The sequence below is a fragment of the Ahaetulla prasina genome, chromosome 9 (genome assembly GCF_028640845.1).
Source record: "Ahaetulla prasina isolate Xishuangbanna chromosome 9, ASM2864084v1, whole genome shotgun sequence".
Classification (NCBI taxonomy): Eukaryota; Metazoa; Chordata; class Lepidosauria; order Squamata; family Colubridae; genus Ahaetulla; species Ahaetulla prasina.
In genome coordinates, this window is record NC_080547.1 from 34,847,696 (window position 1) to 34,866,228 (window position 18,533).

At 39.6% G+C, this 18,533-nt stretch overlaps 1 protein-coding gene across 1 annotated transcript in view; it reads right to left on the reverse strand.

Annotated features, from left to right (window-relative positions):
- Positions 1-4,203: 4,203 nt before the first annotated feature.
- LOC131204031 (zinc metalloproteinase-disintegrin-like MTP9) overlaps positions 4,204-18,533 on the reverse strand; it is a 34,764-nt gene continuing 20,434 nt past the window's right edge. Inside the window, exons 12-17 of the mRNA XM_058194832.1 lie at positions 17,350-17,527; positions 16,767-16,856; positions 15,383-15,578; positions 9,674-9,776; positions 7,760-7,883; positions 4,204-4,550 (exon numbers count right to left, since the gene is read on the reverse strand). Of these exons, the coding sequence (XP_058050815.1) occupies positions 4,518-4,550; positions 7,760-7,883; positions 9,674-9,776; positions 15,383-15,578; positions 16,767-16,856; positions 17,350-17,527 (724 nt within the window). The 3' untranslated portion in view covers positions 4,204-4,517. The remainder of the gene's footprint in view (positions 4,551-7,759; positions 7,884-9,673; positions 9,777-15,382; positions 15,579-16,766; positions 16,857-17,349; positions 17,528-18,533) is intronic.

The following is an 18,533-nucleotide window of genomic DNA, read 5'->3' on the forward strand; positions in this document are numbered from 1 at the left end:
AAAGTCCTAGCAAAGTCCTCAGAGCAGGCAGGAGACCAGTAAGTGACTTCAGCAAGATAAGCTCGACTTTTGCCTGACTCAGAGACTGCCAGAAAGCAGATCCTTTATATAGGCCATGGGGTGTGGGTCCATGACTCAGCACTCATTAAGGCCTGCCCCTCCCTTCCTTCTGTTGCCTCCGCCTATCCAGCCTTCTGATGCGAGGGTCACACCAATCAGCAGCTGTTGGGAATAAACCCTCCTCAGGCTCACATGCTGTGGAGGAGGGGGAGGGGTCTAGCTGCTCCGTTTGCCTGGGCATGGAGTCAGGGCTGGGGCCGGGAGATGCTCCTTCTTCGGCAGTTTGTGTGGGCATGGAGCCAGGACTTGGGCCGGGAGGCATACATTCCTCAGTGTTCGGGAGCAGGTAAGAAGGCCCCGGCTACTCTGAGGGCGGGCAAGACACAACACATGCTCCCATACCAACGGACCGAATCAGCTCCTCCCTCAAGAAGGTTGTCCTTCCCGAGGATGTTCCAAGGTCTCTAAATTGGTGGACAACCCCGGCCATCTCCCAAGGGACTTATTTCAGGGAGCCCCCTTGTTTGATCATCACCACGGATGCCAGCCTCTTTGGCTGGGGAGCGCACCTGGGTCCACATATGGCCCAAGGCCAATGGTCGTCTCACGAAGCCCAGCACAGCATCAATTTTCTGGAACTGCGGACCATTTTCCTGGCCCTCCAGGCGTTCTCGACCCACATCGCCCGCCCGGATGTTCTGGTTCTAACAGACAATATCATGGCGAAGGCCCACGTAAATCGGATGGGTGGAACGCATTCTCACTCATTACTCCAGGAAGCTCTCTGTCTTGGCAGCTGGGCAGAATCACACCTCAGATCCCTGAAGGCCTCTCATATTTCAGGGGTTACCAACATTACAGTGGACTCCCTCAGTCGGGATACAATCGATCAAGCGGAATGGGCTCTCATACCGGATCTGTTTGATGATCTATCATCCCATTTTGGCCAATCTCTGGTGGACCTATTTTCCTCGGCCTCGAATCACCAGCTCCCCAGGTACTTCACACGGTTTCCTTCCCAGGGTGCGGAGGCAGTGGATGCCCTGCGCTGCAGGTGGCCTCGAGGCCTTCTATATGCCTTCCCCCTGCTTCCTTTGATTCCCAGGGTGATTCGCAAACTTCTGGAGGAGAGGGCCGAACTGCTTCTAGTGGCCCCTTATTGGCCCAGGTGGCCTTGGTCTGCGGACCTTCTTTCCTTGTCGGTACAGGACCCATGGCGGATACCGGGGAGCAGAGTGGCCTTCTGCCAAGGACCGTTACAACATCTGGACCCACTATGGCTCCGCCTAACCGTTTGGAGGTTGAGCGGCTCCTCCTAACCAAAGCCAACATCCCCTCCAAGGTCATTCCTACAATTCAGGCGGCCCGCCGTGACTCTAGATCTCATATTTACCAAGCTACATGGTCAGCTACATCGGCTTCTGTCCTCCATGTATCAGAATTCCTCCACAACGGCTTTGAGGCCGGTCTCGCGCCAAACACCCTGAGATGGCAGCTAGCAGCCATATCTTCGATACTTACCTACGGGTCATCTCATTCCCTTTCCTGCGGTTCCTGCAGGGAACCTCTTCTGCGAGATTTCCTCCATGGAGCTGCTAACCTGAGGCCTCCAGTGGTTCATCGTTTTCCATCGTGGAGTCTACACGAGGTTCTGTCTGCCTTGACCCGGACACCATTTGAACTGTTGAGGGAGGTATCACTCCGATTCCTCTCTTTCAAAGTTTCCTTTCTGATAGCCATCACATCAGCCCGTAGAGTTTCAGAGCTGTTGGCTTTATCCAGTCAAGATTTGTGTGTTTTTTACAGGGACAGGGTGGTCCTACGTTTGGACCCTACCTTCCTCGCCAAAGTTAACGTGGTATTTCATCGCACACAAGAGTTCATACTTCCGAACTTCTGTGCGAATCCTCAACGACTGCAGGAGTTCATCTGGCACACCCTAGACGTTCGCCGGGCCTTAAAAATTTACATCCACCGCACTGAGTCAATACGCAAAACAGAGGCCCTCTTCATTTCTTTTCAGCCTGCATCTCTGAGAACGAGAGTTACGAAATCGGTTTTGTCCAGATGGATCAGAGCCACAATTATCACAGCATACGAAAAGCGGGCTCTTCCGGTTCCTCGATATATTTCTGTGCACTCCACTAGGAGTGCATCCACCTCGGCTGCTTGGGCTACTCAAACATCACTGGAGAAGATATGTAGGGCTGCAGCCTGGTCCAACCCAACGGCATTCATTCGACATTACTGGCTAGACGTGTATGCGTCCTCTGACGCTGCCTTTGGAAGAAGGGTCTTCCAGGCAATTCATGTAGACTCAGAATGATGTTGTCAGCCTTCTCCTGCCCAGGCACACTTATAGCTTTGGTATGTCCCAAACCTGACCGCCGTTTCCCCCGACAATGAGAATGGGAGTTGGCTTACCTGATACGCCCCTTCTAGGAGAGGGGGAAATGGCAGTCAGTCCCATCCTTTATATTGGCTGACTTGCGGGGGGGGCATCGGGGAGGGTGAGCACTAATTCTTTATCATTTCAGCACAACACATCAGTCTGCATCTTTGTCCTCGCTGAAAAGCTGGCGTACAGTGTCTTGCAGACTCGGTCTTACGGCAAACAAGAGGATTTTCCCAAACCTGACCGCCATTTCCCCCTCTCCTAGAAGGGACGTATCAGGTAAGCCAATGCCCATTCTGATTGTCCTCTTGCTCCCCCTCCTGGCCATAGTGTGATGGTACAAAAATACTCAAGGTAGCCACATTTCGTCTTTGTAAAACAGATGAGTAACACAGAGGAGAAACAATTTGTCCCACTGGAGTACAGGAACTGGGGTGCCATTTGTCTCACTAAAGCACTCTGCACTTGCTAGAGACTCTTCAGAAGCATCAATGTGCTTTTTGTAAGCAAATAGGACAGGGGTGTCAAACTCAATTTCATTGAGGGCCACATCAGGGTTGTGTTCGGGGGGCAGGATGGGCATATCTAGGGTGGGCATGGCCAGCTCAATGTCACTCATGTCAGGGGTACCTGTGGTGGCCTGAGTGCTCTGCCAGTGAAAATAAGCTCCTGAGCTCCGTTTTCAGCTGCGATGGCCTCCTGCAACCTTCTACCAATAAAAACGGGGCTAGGGAGCGATGCGAACAGCCCTCCCAAGCTCCATTTTCACTGACAGATGCACCACAGGCCAGACTCGTTTTGCCTGTCCTGAAATCCCCACTCAGGCAACAGCTTCCCCATCCAAGGCAGTCTGTCTTAAATGCAGTTATATCATGGGTCTGGGCTACAAGCAATCCAGGATGAGCTAAATATATTCCTCCTGTGGAAATTGCCCTCAAACTAGGAGAGGAACCTGTGCACATTAAACAGTATGTTCTTTCTGAGAAAGCTACAGCAGGACTGGGGCCAATCATTAATCATTTCCTACAATATGATCTTCTCAAGAAAGGGAAAACTTTTTCCAATTTCCAGCTCTGTCAGCTAAGAAACACGAGGAGTCTTTTCACCAGGTTCTGGACTTGAGAATTATCAATTTACTCACAGTGACAATTCACCCTACAGTGCCAAATCCTTCTACTTTGATTTCACCTTTGTTTTGCATGGTTAACTGTATTGGACTTAAACGATGCCTTCTTCTCTATTCCCCTTCAAGCAAATAGCCAGAGCTTGTCTGCTTTTTATGGTCTGACAATGAACACGTACAGGAGCTCAGCTATATTGGACTGTCTTACCCTAAGGATCTGAAAATAGCCCAACCATTTTTGGTGAAGCCTTTGGCTCTGGCTTACTCAGATAGACACCACAATCAGGAACAAATAGCACTGTGTTGCAGTGTGCATGGGGATTCTTAATCATCCATGTCACGGTGGTCTCAAAGGTGCTTTTCAAAAGGCAACTGGACTTGAAGAACTGAAGAAGCATCTTGGATGAGAAGTGCAGCATTTTCAAGGAAAAGCCAAGAATGTTCAGTTGCCTTTTGAAAAACACATGTTTTGCAATATGTGAATGATTTATATTTAGGGGTGCTTTCTCAGCTAGAATGAGACAGGTGACGGTGAATAAGCTAAATCCAACTTGGATGGTTTACTTCATGATTGCATGCAAGTACTTCAGCAAACCAGATTTGAAAGATGAGCCTTTACAAAATGCAGAATGAGAATAGTTTATTGATGGAAGCAGCTACATCTTGGAAAGCCAATTCATTTTCTTGTCAGCAAATAAGCTCTTGGTGTTGTACATGACCATGGAGCTTTGTGGCAGGTAAAAGGTTTGATTATAGCAAAAGATAATCAGATTAAATATGGAGAAGAAATATTGCAAATTTTAAATGCCATCTGGAAGCTAAGAGTGATTTACTAGTAGGATAAAGAAGATGAGTCTCTTTGGACTTGAGGGAAGTCTTCCGGAAGGAGGATCTCCAAAATCAAACTTGAGAGAAGCCAGTGGTTGATCAGTAGGCTGTTTACACATCAACACACTCCCCATTGCTGCAGACCTGAAAGTCAAAGTAAGAGATTATCAATAGAGTTCCTCACAACTAAGCTCTGTCATTCCTTAGAACTAACCCAAACTTCTTTCAGGTTCTACACTGTATAAAAAGACAGGGAGAAGTGAGTCCTGATCCTATCACATAAGCTTTGGGGTGGATTCAGCACTTCTAAGTGGCTTCATTGAACTGTAGACCTTTGGGTCACAAGCAGCTCTGCCCTGATTTTCTCATTTCTCTTTGCCATCTTCCCTATGGAGATACCCACAAGTTAAGAGAAAGGACTGTTGAGAAAGTGTTGCAAGAGGTAGAGGTGTGACCAGTGTCATGACGGGACAGTGTGCCCTGGTGCTCTGGGGTGAACACCAAAATTCCAGTTAGTTTGGGGGTTCTTTATGGACCGTAGCTGTCCTGGAGGGACAGCGAAGAAAGGAGGCACCGGCCAGTGCAAACAGGGAAGTTGCGAATTCCCTGCAGCACCGGCACCCAGCCTTTGACCCAACAACAAGGAAAGGCAGCCATTAGGAACTGCCAAAGTCTGGATGGCCACACAAGAAGATTGAGCAGGAGGGAAGATCAGAGCAGAGTATTGTTACTGGGCGAGCGATTGGCCAACTCACAGGTAAGAAGAAAAAGAATTTTTTTAAAAGCTCAAGAGATTTTTCAGATTGAATTTAGCAGCTAATTGGCACATGGAAATTCAAAGTCAGAGGAAACAAACAGCAAAGAGGATTTTTAAGACAAAAGCCCTAAAAGAACTAACGTTCCAAGTGGACTTAAAATTGGTTTTGGAAGAAAAAATAAATATTAAAAGGAGAAGAAAATTGAGAGAAAGCATCTTTTGCTAACAAAAGAATTAAATAGAGGAAGACAAAGGAATTGGTTTTGTGGATTAACAAGTGACAATTTGTTGCTGGAAGTTGTGGATTGGAGAGAAACATCACTGGAGAGGAAAAAAACAACAACATTGCATTGTTTAGACTATTAAGAGAAAAAGGAACACTGAAGGAGTACTTGTTTAAACAGCTGTGGAATAGCTTCAAAAGACTGGAAAGATCTAGACTGGAACTAAGACCTGGGGGGGAGGGGGGAGAGAAAAAAACATCTGAACTGGTTTGCATTTGGAAACAGAAAAAAAAAAGGGGGGGGAGAGACAATATTTTGGATCTGAATGTGGACTATACATAAGTTAAAATAAATAAATTTAAAGTTTTTCTCCTTATATTGAAAACATGGAGAATTGGGAGGAATTATGGGAGATGCTTCAAATGGTGCGAGAATCCTTTAAAGGGAATAAACAAGCAGAGCTGTGGTTTAAAAATAAAAAAAACAATGAAGAAATTATGGGGAAATAAAAGCAACAATAATATAATGTTGAAAAAGAAATGAGTGAGGATAAAAATACAGATCATCATATTGGGATTGATAGTGGAAAAATAGAAATGAAGAAGGGGAAGGATATCTTGAAAAAGAAAGAAGAAAAAGAAAAGAAGAAAAAATTGAAGGGAAAAACTAAAAGAGTGAAAAAATAGATGATTACACTGGGATTAGCAGTAACAGAATAAAGAGAAGAGAAAAATTGAGGGGGGAAATTAAAAGAGTAAAAGTTAGAGAAGGGTGGAAAAGAAGATATAAGAAAGAGAAAAAAGAAGATAAAAGAATGGGAGAAAGGGAGAAAAATATTAAGAGATGGGATTTTGGAGAGACTGAAAGAAAATGGTTAAAAGGAGGGGAAAAATGAATAGTAGAAAAGAAATTAAAATAGTGTTAGAAATTCTTAGGAATGATGGAAATTAGAAGAAATATATAGAAATATATAGATTATTGTAAAAGAGTAGTGAAAAAGGGTGAAATGAAGTGAATGAAAGGATTAAAAAAGAAGGAGTATATTGTTTAATGTAAAATGGAGAAGTAAATGAAATGTGAAAGATATAATGGGATGTATGTTTTCTTTTTCTTTTTGTGTCTCATAATGCATGGAATGAGAGAAAATTATAGTTGATGGTAAGGAAATAAACTTTAAATATATAAAAGAATGGAAAAATTATTTGAAGTTAAGATATAAAATTGTAAGAAGGTTAAAAAGAAGAAATATATTGTCTTAAAAAAATAACAACAAATAGTCCAGCAGATGGAATGTGACAGATAGTATGGTTTATAAGTGAAAATGATTGTTATTAAGATGTAAAAGGAAATGAAATTGAAATGTTAGTAAATGATGTATACTATTGGAAGGGAAATAACAATTATTGAAGTTGTGAACAAAAACTCTAAGAAAATAAGAGGTGGAAGGTTGTATTAATTGATTGTAAGATACAAATGGAATAAGATGAAGACAATGTTAATAACTAAAATATATGAGGGGAGGTTTGAGAAATATACTCAATAAATGAGAAATCGGGGTTGCCTGAACACCAGAAGTATTGAAATGAAAATAAATACAGCAATGGTGAGAGATAAGAAGGAGAAAGATGGAAAGGGAGAGAGAAAGAAGAAAGGGAAGAGGCGAAAAGGAAAAGTAGGGGAAATAAGAGTAGGAGAGAAATTCAGATAGGGAGGAAGTAGGGATGAGGGGGAGAAAGGAAGGGGAAGTAGAAAGGGAACAGGAGAGGAGAGAAGAAAGTAGGGAGGATGAAAGAAGGGAGGAAGAGGAATGAGAAGAAGAAAGAATTGCTATGAAAAGGAAAAGATGAAATGGAAGACAGGCTACCCCAAATATATTTGAAAATATTAGGATAAAAATTGAAATAGTTAAAAAAAAAGGAATGAAAGAGAATCCATACTAATAAAAATGGAGAAATTAGAACTCGAGGGCAAAAGAAAATGTGACTTAGTGAAATGAGCAAGGAAATAATAGGATATGAATAAAAATTATGAAAAAATAATAATAAACCATGTATGTGTGTAGAGGGGGGAAATTAAAACATCAATAAAAACTTGTTTTTTAAAAAAGAGGAAGTGTTGCAAGGGAGAAGCACAAGGCTCTGAGAAGGCATTTTGTTCTTAGAAGAAAGAAACAGCCCTTGCATTCACCTCATTTGTTGTGGTTGTTGTTTGAAGGAAGAACAAAATAAGAAAACCAAAAGAAGGCTAGATGGATATTTTTTTTCTATGTAGATTCACTGTAGTGTGGAAAATCTAAACCAGCTTTCAGTGACATTTTTAGTGATCAACCTTTGGAATCAGAACACACGGATTAGAGGTAATTTTTTACTAACCTTTCCATCTTCACATTTTGTTCCAGTTTCAACCATTCCATTTTCTGGTCTATTTGAAAAATATCTCAGAAGACAATCCTTCGAGTTTCCCTGTGTGCAGTATAGCCTGCCACACTTTACATCCCTGAAAAGGAAACAGTGAATTCATTCTAATTAAAAAGAATTGAATAATGAGAGGTTGTTCTCTTGGGTGACTTACAATATAATAAAAGGTTAGAAATTGCTATAAACAATTATAATTAGAATAAAAGTGAAAAAATAGAGACCAAGATATCGTCTCTTCCTGGTCTGCCACCCATACCATAGCAGGCCCATGTTGGGGACCCAGGTCAAGGGGCAGAGCCAAGTTTATAGGCTGTTCCGGGAGGCCAGAATTCTGGGGGCAGATCTCACCTCTCATAAGAAAATATTACCAAGCAGAAAAAGCTTTTATCCTGCTTCAGATTCTCTCAGCCAAAATCTGAAGCAGGCCCTTTCCACTGAAGGACTGGGGCAGGTCAGTCCCAACAAGTAAGGCAGTTCCACTCATATCTTGGGCCCATGTCATAAAGGGCTTTAAAGGTAATGACCAACTGCTTGAATTGGGCCCAGAAGCAACCTGGCAACCTGTGCAGCTTGTGTAACAATGGTGTCACATCTGCCATCTGCCAGGGGCCTCCAGGACTGTCCACATCATTGCCTTCTGTACCAGTTGTAGCTTCCAAATAGTGTTCAAGGGTAGCCCTGTGTAGTAGTCCAGCTGGGACCAGGGCATGAGTGACTGTGCTGACAATCTTGATCTTGGGCCAACCTTTATGTGTTTTTGATTAATTAGAAATGGAGAAGCAGAAGTTTGCTCAGCCTCAGTAGGAACTAGTTGCCCCTAATGCATAACTGAAAAATCTCACAAGGTGTTTCAAGGTTTGGAATAAAATAGAGAAGACCGTTCCTGTATCTCCAAATGGCTCACTCTGATTTCCCTGTTTTTAAGGGTCAAGATGATTCTTATTTTAAGAGGAAATAATGATCTTACTTAAAGCAGATTTAGGAGACTTTAGAGATTTTCCAGATCTCTAGCCTAAAATTCTCATAATCTCTGATCAGTGGATGATGGGAGTTGAAATCCAAAGATTGGGGCAACTGCACTAAACATTGGAGAGGGAAATTGCCCTGAAAAATAGCTATTATTCCATTTCAGTCTAATAAAAAATATGAGAGTAAAGAGGAATAAAGATTGAAATAGGGATGTATAAAATAAGAGGTTCCCTTGTTTTAACAAGAAACAATGGCACAGGGGTCTGTGTGCTTGTGTAAGAGCTAAAAGCAGAGTCCAGATTTATACACCACTAAAAGTTTAGTTTGGGTTCAACCTGTGGTGCAAATTTAGCCATTGTGATTTCTAAATTGTGATTTATGCCTAAATGCGATTCATAAACTCACCAACCAAGGTTTATTCAATAATATGCAAGGTAAACAAGCTGAGTGATGTCAGCCCAAAGAGAAAGGCTAATTATAGCATAATCCTTGATTTATGACCACAAATGCACTATACACTACAAATACACTAATTTTATGATCTTTTTGCCATGATTGTTAAGTGAATCACTACAATTGCCAAGCACCCAAATTTTGGTCACATGACTATAGGAATGATGTAACAGTTGCAAGTGCAAGGGCCAGTTGTAAGTTACTTCTTGGAAGTCATTAAACGAATGGTTGTAAGTCAAGAACTATCTTTCCTTTGACACAATCTTTTAAAAGGCAGTTTCCCAAGATGGAAAACAAAGGGAAATTAGCCATACAGAAATTGACTCATATTTCTATTGTTTTAGCCAGATGACAGAATCATATTCCCATAGAGGTGGACCCTAAAATGTTTCTTATTATCCTTATATTATATCATCATCATAGAATAAAATAATTTAGATTGCTTACTGTGGTTGACATGGAATGTTTACACCATTTTCCTGTCTGCAGTAGCCATAATAAGTCCCTTGCAGGTTTTCATCAAAACACGCATCTGGAGCCACAATTGTATCTGCAAGAGGGAGTTAGAAATCAAGACAAATACATGAGAGTGTAACATGCCAGCAGGATAAAGAATGCCTTAAGAGATCTCAGAAGAGTTAAAAAAACACCTATAGTTAATATTTGCTTATTTGTAACCTATTATTTTGTAACCCATTATTTATCTAATCCTGATTATACATGAAGCATTCACTATCTCATACACTGAATTCAGCTTCATTCCTCTGTGTGCTCATTCTCCATTTTCCAACTTTAACACTATTGTAGAAATATTCCTGTGCTGGAATGTAGTGAAGAGGGGGATCCCTGGGTGGGAGGGGGTGCAGTCCAGAGAAATAAGAGGCAATTCCCTCCAGATATTATGTGTGAGAAAAAGAGGGTGAAGACAGGTCCTCCCTAATAGTTTACAGAGTGTATTGTGGATGCAGACAGTAGAGTCCTTAGTCCAGCAAGATTTTGTCTACAGGAGTGAAAGAAGAAAGAGCTCAGCTTGTAAGAATCATCATGTGTCATTCTTTTTTTTTTTTAATTGAAAAAGTTTTAGAACAACAATTAAATTTTCCCCCTCCCCCACCTTCCACCCTCCCTCCAAAACCCCCTCTCCCCCCCCCACTTCCCGGAGCAAACACAAGGTATAGTTCATTAAACAAACAGTCATACATTAAATTTTTAAAATCTAACACAATTATAATCCTTCTCTCCCACATAACCTGACTTCTTCCATTAAAATCAAAAACAACATCCTTCATTCAAAGGCAATCCGAAATTTCTTAATCTGATATCTATTTTGAATATAATCAATCCAGTTCTTCCATTCATTTAAATATTTTTCTTGAGTACTGTCTTTCAAGAAGGCTGAAATTTTAGCCATCTCAGCCAAATTGGAAACTTTCAATATCCATTCTTCTATTGTGGGTAGTTCTTTTTTCTTCCAATATTGTCCAATCAACAGTCTTGCTGCTGTTATTAAGTTCAAAATCAACTTAGTCTCAATCACTGTACAGTCTGTTGTTATTCCCAAAAGAAAAAATTGCGGTAGGAACTTTATCTTCTTCTTCAGAACATTCTGCATAATCCACCAGATTCTTATCCAGAAAGACTTACAGGATGAGATAGTTGGTCCACTTATGGAGTTATTTAATCAGATACTGATGGGAGGAGGAGTGCCACCATCATGGGGGACTACTTTTATTTCATTGATACCAAAAGAGGATCAGGATTGTACTAAGCCTGGGAATTATAGACCGATTTCACTCTTTTTTTTTTTTTCAAAAAAGTTTTATTTTGACATTCTTATCCAATAACATATCCAATAACATATTTAATGTACCCTCATATACAATTAATCGGGTCTGCCCGGTCACCACCCCCTTCAATCGGAAACTTCTGAGAACTCTAGGAGTGGAATGGTCTGATATATAATGGAGTGGAAGAAAAGTATCTTCTTTGTCTTTGGAAGGGGAGTGGAGGTTTTAAGGAATGACTATGGATTATGATTTGTGCTAGATTTTAATTTTTGTTGTTAGTTTTATACCCTGTACTCGGTTCTCGGAAGTCCTGGGGGGTGGGGGGAGGAAGGGGAAGGGAGGGGGAGGGGGCAGAAAATGGATTGATAGTTAATGTACAAAGATGATTGAAGATGTATAATTAATGTAAGATCGGACCTGCCTGGCTACTACTTTAGAATGAAGGGAAAGAAGGAGTAGAAGAGAGAAGGAGGAAAGAGAAGAGGAGGAGGAGGAAAGGAAGGAAGAGGGGAAGAGGGAGAAGAAAGGAGTAGGGAGGAAAGAGGAGAGGATGTAGATAAGAGAGGGGGAGGATGGTTATGGAAAGTAGAAGGGTAGAGAAGGAGAGTAAAAGGACCGATTTCACTCTTGAATAATGATTATAAGATTTTTGTGAAAATAATGGCAAATAGGTTAATGGAAATTGTACAACAAAGGATTCATACTGACCAGTCTGGTTTTATAAAAGGGAGACAAATGAGGAATAACGTTAGGCAGATAGTGAATTTACTGGAATATTTGGAAAAGAAAAATCAGATTCCGGCAGCGTTTATATTCTTGGATGCAGAGAAAGCTTTTGATTGTTTGCATTGGGAATTTTTATTTAAATTAACAGACAAAATGCAATTTGGAAATGGTTTTATACGAATACTTAGGGCAATTTATGGAGAGCAAACAGCTCAGATAATAATTAATGGTTGTTTGACAGATAGTTTTAAAATTGCGAAAGGAACAAGGCAGGGGTGTCCTTTATCACCTTTATTTTTTGTCTTTGGAACCTTTATTGGATAAGATAAGAGAGTTAAGGGAGATAGAGGGTATTAGAATTAGAAGACATGAATACAAAGTTAGAGCATTTGCAGATGATTTGGTTGTTATGTTGACTCAGCCTATAAATTCGGGTGTATATTTGTTGGAAGTAATTAATCAATATGGAAGGGTCTCAGGGTTTAAAGTGAATCAAAATAAAACAAAAGTGTTAACCAAAAATATGATTAAGAACCAGAAAGAAAAACTAGAGGAAATAACAGGATTTGAAATTGTAAAAAAAGTTAAATATTTAGGAGTCTTTCTTACTTCATCAAATGTAAAATTGTATAAGAATAATTATGATGTGTTATGGAAAAAATTCAGAAGGAAATGAATACTTGGAAAAAATTACAATTATCTTTGTTGGGGAGAATAGCAGCTATAAAAATGAATGTTTTGCCTAAATTCTTGTTCTTGTTTCAGATGATACCAGTAATTAAGAAAGACAAAAATTTGGAAGAATGGCAGATTGGAATTAATAAATTTATATGGGAAGGGAAAAAAGCGAGAGTCAAAATGAAAATAATGCAAGATACACGGGAAAGAGGAGGATTAAAAATGCCTAATTTAAAACTGTATTATGAAGCAGTTGTTCTTACGGTAATAAGTAATTGGCTTAATTTGATGGAGGAAAGGATTTTGAATATAGAAGGTTATGATTTATTATATGGTTGGCATGCATATTTATTATATGATAAGAAAGTAGATAAAGCTTTTAAGAATCATGTGTTGAGAATTTCTCTTCTGCGTGTCTGGAAAAAATATTATAAGTTAAATTATAAAATTCCCATATGGGCAAGTCCTCGGCACACAGTAGAGAATATAAATGTAGAACAGGAACAAGAAATGATTACTTATAAAGATCTTTTATACAATGAGAGGGGAAATCTACAATTAAAATCTTTGGATACATTAAAAGAAGAAGGGAGGAATTATACTTGGTTTCAATATGGACAGTTAAAGGCTAGATGGAAAGAAGATCAGAAAATTGGTATTATTCAAAATGAAAATTTGGTTAAACAAATTAGAAATCAAACCCAGGGGCATATAAAGAGATTGTATACTGTGTTGATAGAAATAGATTCTGAAAGAGATTTAATAAAGGATTGTATGATAAAATGGGCACAGAATATTCAAGAACCAATAATGTTGGAAACATGGGAAAAAATTTGGGTTAGAAATGTTAAATTTACGCAAGCGCAGAATTTAAGGGAAAATTTTTATAAGATGTTTTATAGATGGCATTTAGATCCTAAGAAATTATCATGTATGTATCCAGATATGCAAGCGAAATGTTGGAGATGTAATTGTGATGATGCTACATATTTTCATGTATGGTGGACTTGTAAGAAAATCATGTGTCATTCTTGGTTTGAGGCCTATCAATTCCTGGGCATAAGCCTTTTTGAATATAGCTGGATTATTTGCAAAAGATTAAGCTATTATCATTCTTTGGAATGTTACATCATTTTAACTGACCAAAATAAAGATTTCTTTGTTTGAACTGAGATTTCCATTTTCAAAGCAATGGAAAGAATCCAGCAAGTGTCCATTTATTTTCTAAATCAAATCCTCCATAAACAATTTGAACAAGGGGATAGAAGGGGAACTCATCAAATTTACAGACAATGCCAAGCTGGCGGGAATTGCAATCACTCCAGAAGATAGGCTTAAGATCCAGAAGGATCTTGAGAGGCTTCAACACTCGACCTAACACAATAAATTCAAAAAAAGTAAAAAAAAGTTCTATATTTAGGCAAGAAAAATCAAATCACAGGTACAGAATAGGTGATACCTAGTTGATAAGTGTAAGAGGGATCTTGGAATCCTAGTGGACAAACACTTAAATATGCACCAGCAGTGTGCTGCAACACAGTCCAACAATCCAACACAGCCCTAAGCTACAATAACAGAGGGATAAAATCAAGATTATGTGAAGTGTTAGTATTACTTTATAATGCTTTAGCAAGACCCCACATGGAATATTGCATCTAGTGTTGTTTGCCACAATATATAAAAGAGATTCTAGAAAGGGGCCGGATAGCTCAGGCTGGTAAGGCCTGTTATTAAGAACACAAAGCCTGCAATTACTGCAGGTTCAAGCCCGGCCCAAGGTTGACTCAGCCTTCCATCCTTTATAAGGTAGGTAAAATGAGGACCCAGATTGTTGGGGGGGCAATAAGTTGACTTTGTAAAAATATATACAAATAGAATGAGACTATTGCATCTAGTGTTGTTCACCATGATACATAAAAGAGATTCTAGAAAGAATGCAGAGAAAAGCAGCAAATATGATTAGGAGATTGGAGGCTAAAGCATATGAAAAACAGTGGCACAAATTGGATATGTCTAGTTTAATGAAAAGAAGGACTAGAGGTAACATGATGGTAGTGTTCCAATATTTGAGGGACTGTCACAAAGATGAGGGGGTCAAGCTATTTTCCAAACACCTAGAGAACAAGACCAATGAATGGAAACTAACCAAGGACAAACCAACTTAGAAATAAGGAGTAATTTCCTGACAGAACAATTGATCAGTAGAATGACTTACCTTCAGAAGTTGTGGGTGCTCCAACACTGGAAGTTTTTAAAGAAGAGATTGGAAATGGTATACGGTTTCCTGTTTGATCAGGGGGTTGGGCTAGAAGACCTCCAAGGCTCCTTCCAACTCAGTTATTCTGTTAATTCTCACTCTTAATTAATGACCCTAAACCTGTGTTTGGGCTTTCTATGTGCAAAAAGCGTCACTGCACCACTGATCTGTGGCCAAGATAAATCTCCCTGTTTATTGAACACAATCTACCTTAGATGAAAAAGGGAACTTATTTTCAGTTGCCCTTTTCAGCATAAAACCATGCTGAAAATTTTGTGAATAGTCTGAAAGCCAGGAATGATCAGTGACAAGAATCACATCCCTGACATCTGTTTCCTCAATTATTGTGCCAAATGTGAAGAAAATTTCAATGCTGGGGTTTGAATATTCTTAGGACACAGTCCCACAATAAATTTACATTATCTCTCATTGAGATCGGCTCAGATCTTTGTCCAATTTGGGAATGTATCCTCAACCCACAAAAGCTTCCTTTCCAACAAAGTCAGTCTTTCCAGATTTCTTGACTACAACTGCCATCATCTTGGACCATTGGCCATTTCCTCTAGGAATAACTAGAGCTTTAAACCAAAAGATCTGGAGGACTTGACTCTAAAGCCTCCAGAGAAAGAACCGCATCTTGAAAAATTATTCCATCTGCAGAAAACCCACAGCAGTTACCACTATTCTGAAACCCTAAGGTTGACTTACCATTTCCAAACTGAGCAACACATTGCTTTGCCAAGGTGGGGCATTTCCCATTGTAGCAGTAACCTTCGTTGTTTTCGCATGGATGTCCATTCGTTTGGAAGCGATCCGTGGGACACTCAGCAGATTGGCCAGTGCAGAGTTCAGCCAAGTCACAGTCATCCTTTGCTTCCCGGCATTCTGCTTCTGCTCCTTTAAACTGTGGGTGAGAATGGAAAATACTTCCAGCTATGACTCTTTAGGGATCAAAGAGCCAAACCATGATTCACAACACATTTCAAAACCTCCTTTTCATCTCTCTTAAGGATTTGAAAGCAAGGCATCCCTGCCCTGTTGCAATTCTGCGTAGTGTCTGGAAGTCCTACTGTATCTTATTTGTTATGAGAAAATGATCATCATGAAAAGCTCAATTCCTGAAACACAAGTTTTACCTGTTGTCTGACCATAAAGTGAAAATCAATTGAGCTGCCATGAAAAAGGAACCAAATGTTAATTGCCAAACTTCTTATGATATATTTTTATTTCTTTACATGAGAAGAAGCATTCATAGACTTTTCTGATATGTGCTGAAAAAAAAAGTGGCTGCTGTCTCTTGCTGTGAATCTAGGCTTGTGATGAAAATATGGAAAGAACAAAATATTTTGGGCCATTCTGCTCAAAAAGTTAATTGCCGAGTCAACTAGGATCCCGTAAAGAAGGAATGAGGAACTTGCACCTCTCTCTTCATGGTCCTGCAGCACCTCCAGAATGTGCCACCAAAATAGCTGAATTTAGGGCTTTAGACAGCAGGTAGAGAACTTAAGGGGGAAAAAAGCCATTTTACTTCCAGGAGTATCCTGCATTGATTTCCATCCTAAAAGTCTCAGAGAGAAAAATATCACAGCATTACCAGAGACCTCTTAGGGTATCAAACTTGCTGCATCACATTGCCATCATGTGACATTTCACAATGTTTTTCCCATTTGCGGAGCTGCGGTGTATGTGGGCTGCATGTGACGCATCCGTCCGGTGGACCTCCAGTTTGCAACCCCTGTCTTAGAATCTTCCAGAAAGTCAGGAAGCTGAGTTAGGGCATCAATCTCAAACATTGCCCACCCTTATTTAAACTGGGATTCCATGCAAACTCAGTCAAAGAACAAATATATTATTTTCACAGACGTGATTTAACATGCCAAAAAATGGCATTTTAGATTGAGACAAGACTGAAATTTTGTTAAATTATCCTCCCTATGGATAAATTCAAAAGGGTCAAAAAAACTGGAAGAAGGGATAGGAATAAGTTACAATGTTTTGATCATAGTAAACAGCCAAGAAATATTACATTTTTATATGGCTAGTATGGAGCCGGGTAAAATCTCTCTTGGTATTAAAAATAAACAAGTCTTACTCTGCATTGTTCACAACACTCTCCAGATTCACACTGTAGTCCATCTCGCAGTTTACAAGTTGTAGCATTGCAGCAGGCATTTTGACAATCCTGAAAACCAGAACATATCAAATGATGTCATAAACTTCTTGGCCTAGTCTTTTTGAATAGGTCTATTTTGAAGAGGGAAACTGCCAAGGAAAAAGATATTTCTGCGATTTGTTCCCTCTTATGGGTTCATGCTACCAAATACATAAACAGTTTCTTATTGCAAATGGATGATGGGATATCTGTGTGAAACAGACATAACTGATATTTCCTATGTGAAAAGAATCTACTTCTTATGTGACCATCGAGTAGACTTTTCCTCCTCCTTTTGTCTCTCAAGGACATTATTGCATGTGTATCTAACAATATAAAGAAACACTTAACTAAATTACTGTTCTTATAAAAATATTATTAGGAATCAGAGTATAGATTAAAGGTCATCAATTCTGGGAGGAAGCAGCTCAAGAAAATAGTGGGACAGATAATGTGGCCATGTCAACAAAATAGGGGTTTTCAGTACGGAAGGATTTTCTTGGAGAGGTAAATCACCCATTACCTCAGGAGAGCCACAGTCACATTCTTCTCCCACCTCCACAAAGTAATTTCCACAAACTGCAGGTGCAACAATATCTGTGCTCAAGGGTTTGTTGAGAATGCATTGTGGTCTTCTATTAGTAAGATAAGTCTGGTGCTCCTGGATGCTACAAGAGCTGAACACATATAAAGGATCTGAACTGTAGAGATGAAACAAAATAAGATCAGGACATCATCCATATTTGAACTAGGAACAGAATTCATTGCAAACACATATACAAAGGCTAATGAAGAAATACAGTGATTTTTTTTCCTCTAACGCTAACAAAGTGATTTATTAGTGATTTTTTTTCTCTAAGCTAACAAAATAGCTATCAGAACAGTGGAATTTTGTTTTTCTTTTCTTCTTTTGGAGGGATAGTAGTTTTTATAACAATGAATACTTTGTGGCAAATAGAAAGCTAAGTATACTAACTCTCTATTTGCCTTAAAGTATTCATTGTTCATTTCTTTTTTTGAAAAGATCATAATATCAGCAATGTCCTACTGACCTCTAAAACTGCATATTTGCTGTAAATGGATGCAAACATGGCATCATAAGCCCATCCAAGCAGCTTCCTAATTTTAATACGAATCTTTAGGAATACAAAAATTGGCCTTCAGGTTAGTTCTTGAATACAAGAACACAAAGACAATCTGCCGGTGGCCATTAAATAGACAAGATGGTCTTCTTTCGAGGTCAAAGTTGCACCAGACTCATTTGGTGGCGTTCACTGAGCAAAATTGCATAAGAGCACAAAAGTGCCTACCGTTCCTGTCCTATTGTTCCCTTCATTATATCAAATTAACATAGCTGTTGCATGCTTTTTTCCCCTTATATATACATATTTTTCTTTCATGATGTGTTGTTTTTATTTATGACGACGTTTGTGTATACTGTTGTGACAAAAATAAATAAATAAAACAAAACAAAACAAAACACCATGAAGTATCTAGAAGTATTAAAAAGTAATCATGATGCCCAGAAATCCTTCAGTAAGGACAGGAAAGGCTACATAGCCTTCTCCATACTCCCTGACTTCATAGCCATTGCATGAAAGATGAGGCAATGAAGTCCTAGGGCTTTAGCAGAAGAAACCAGAAATTGATCAATAGGTGGCATGCTCACTGAGGCTACACAAAACTCTAACACAAAAGTTATGGGGA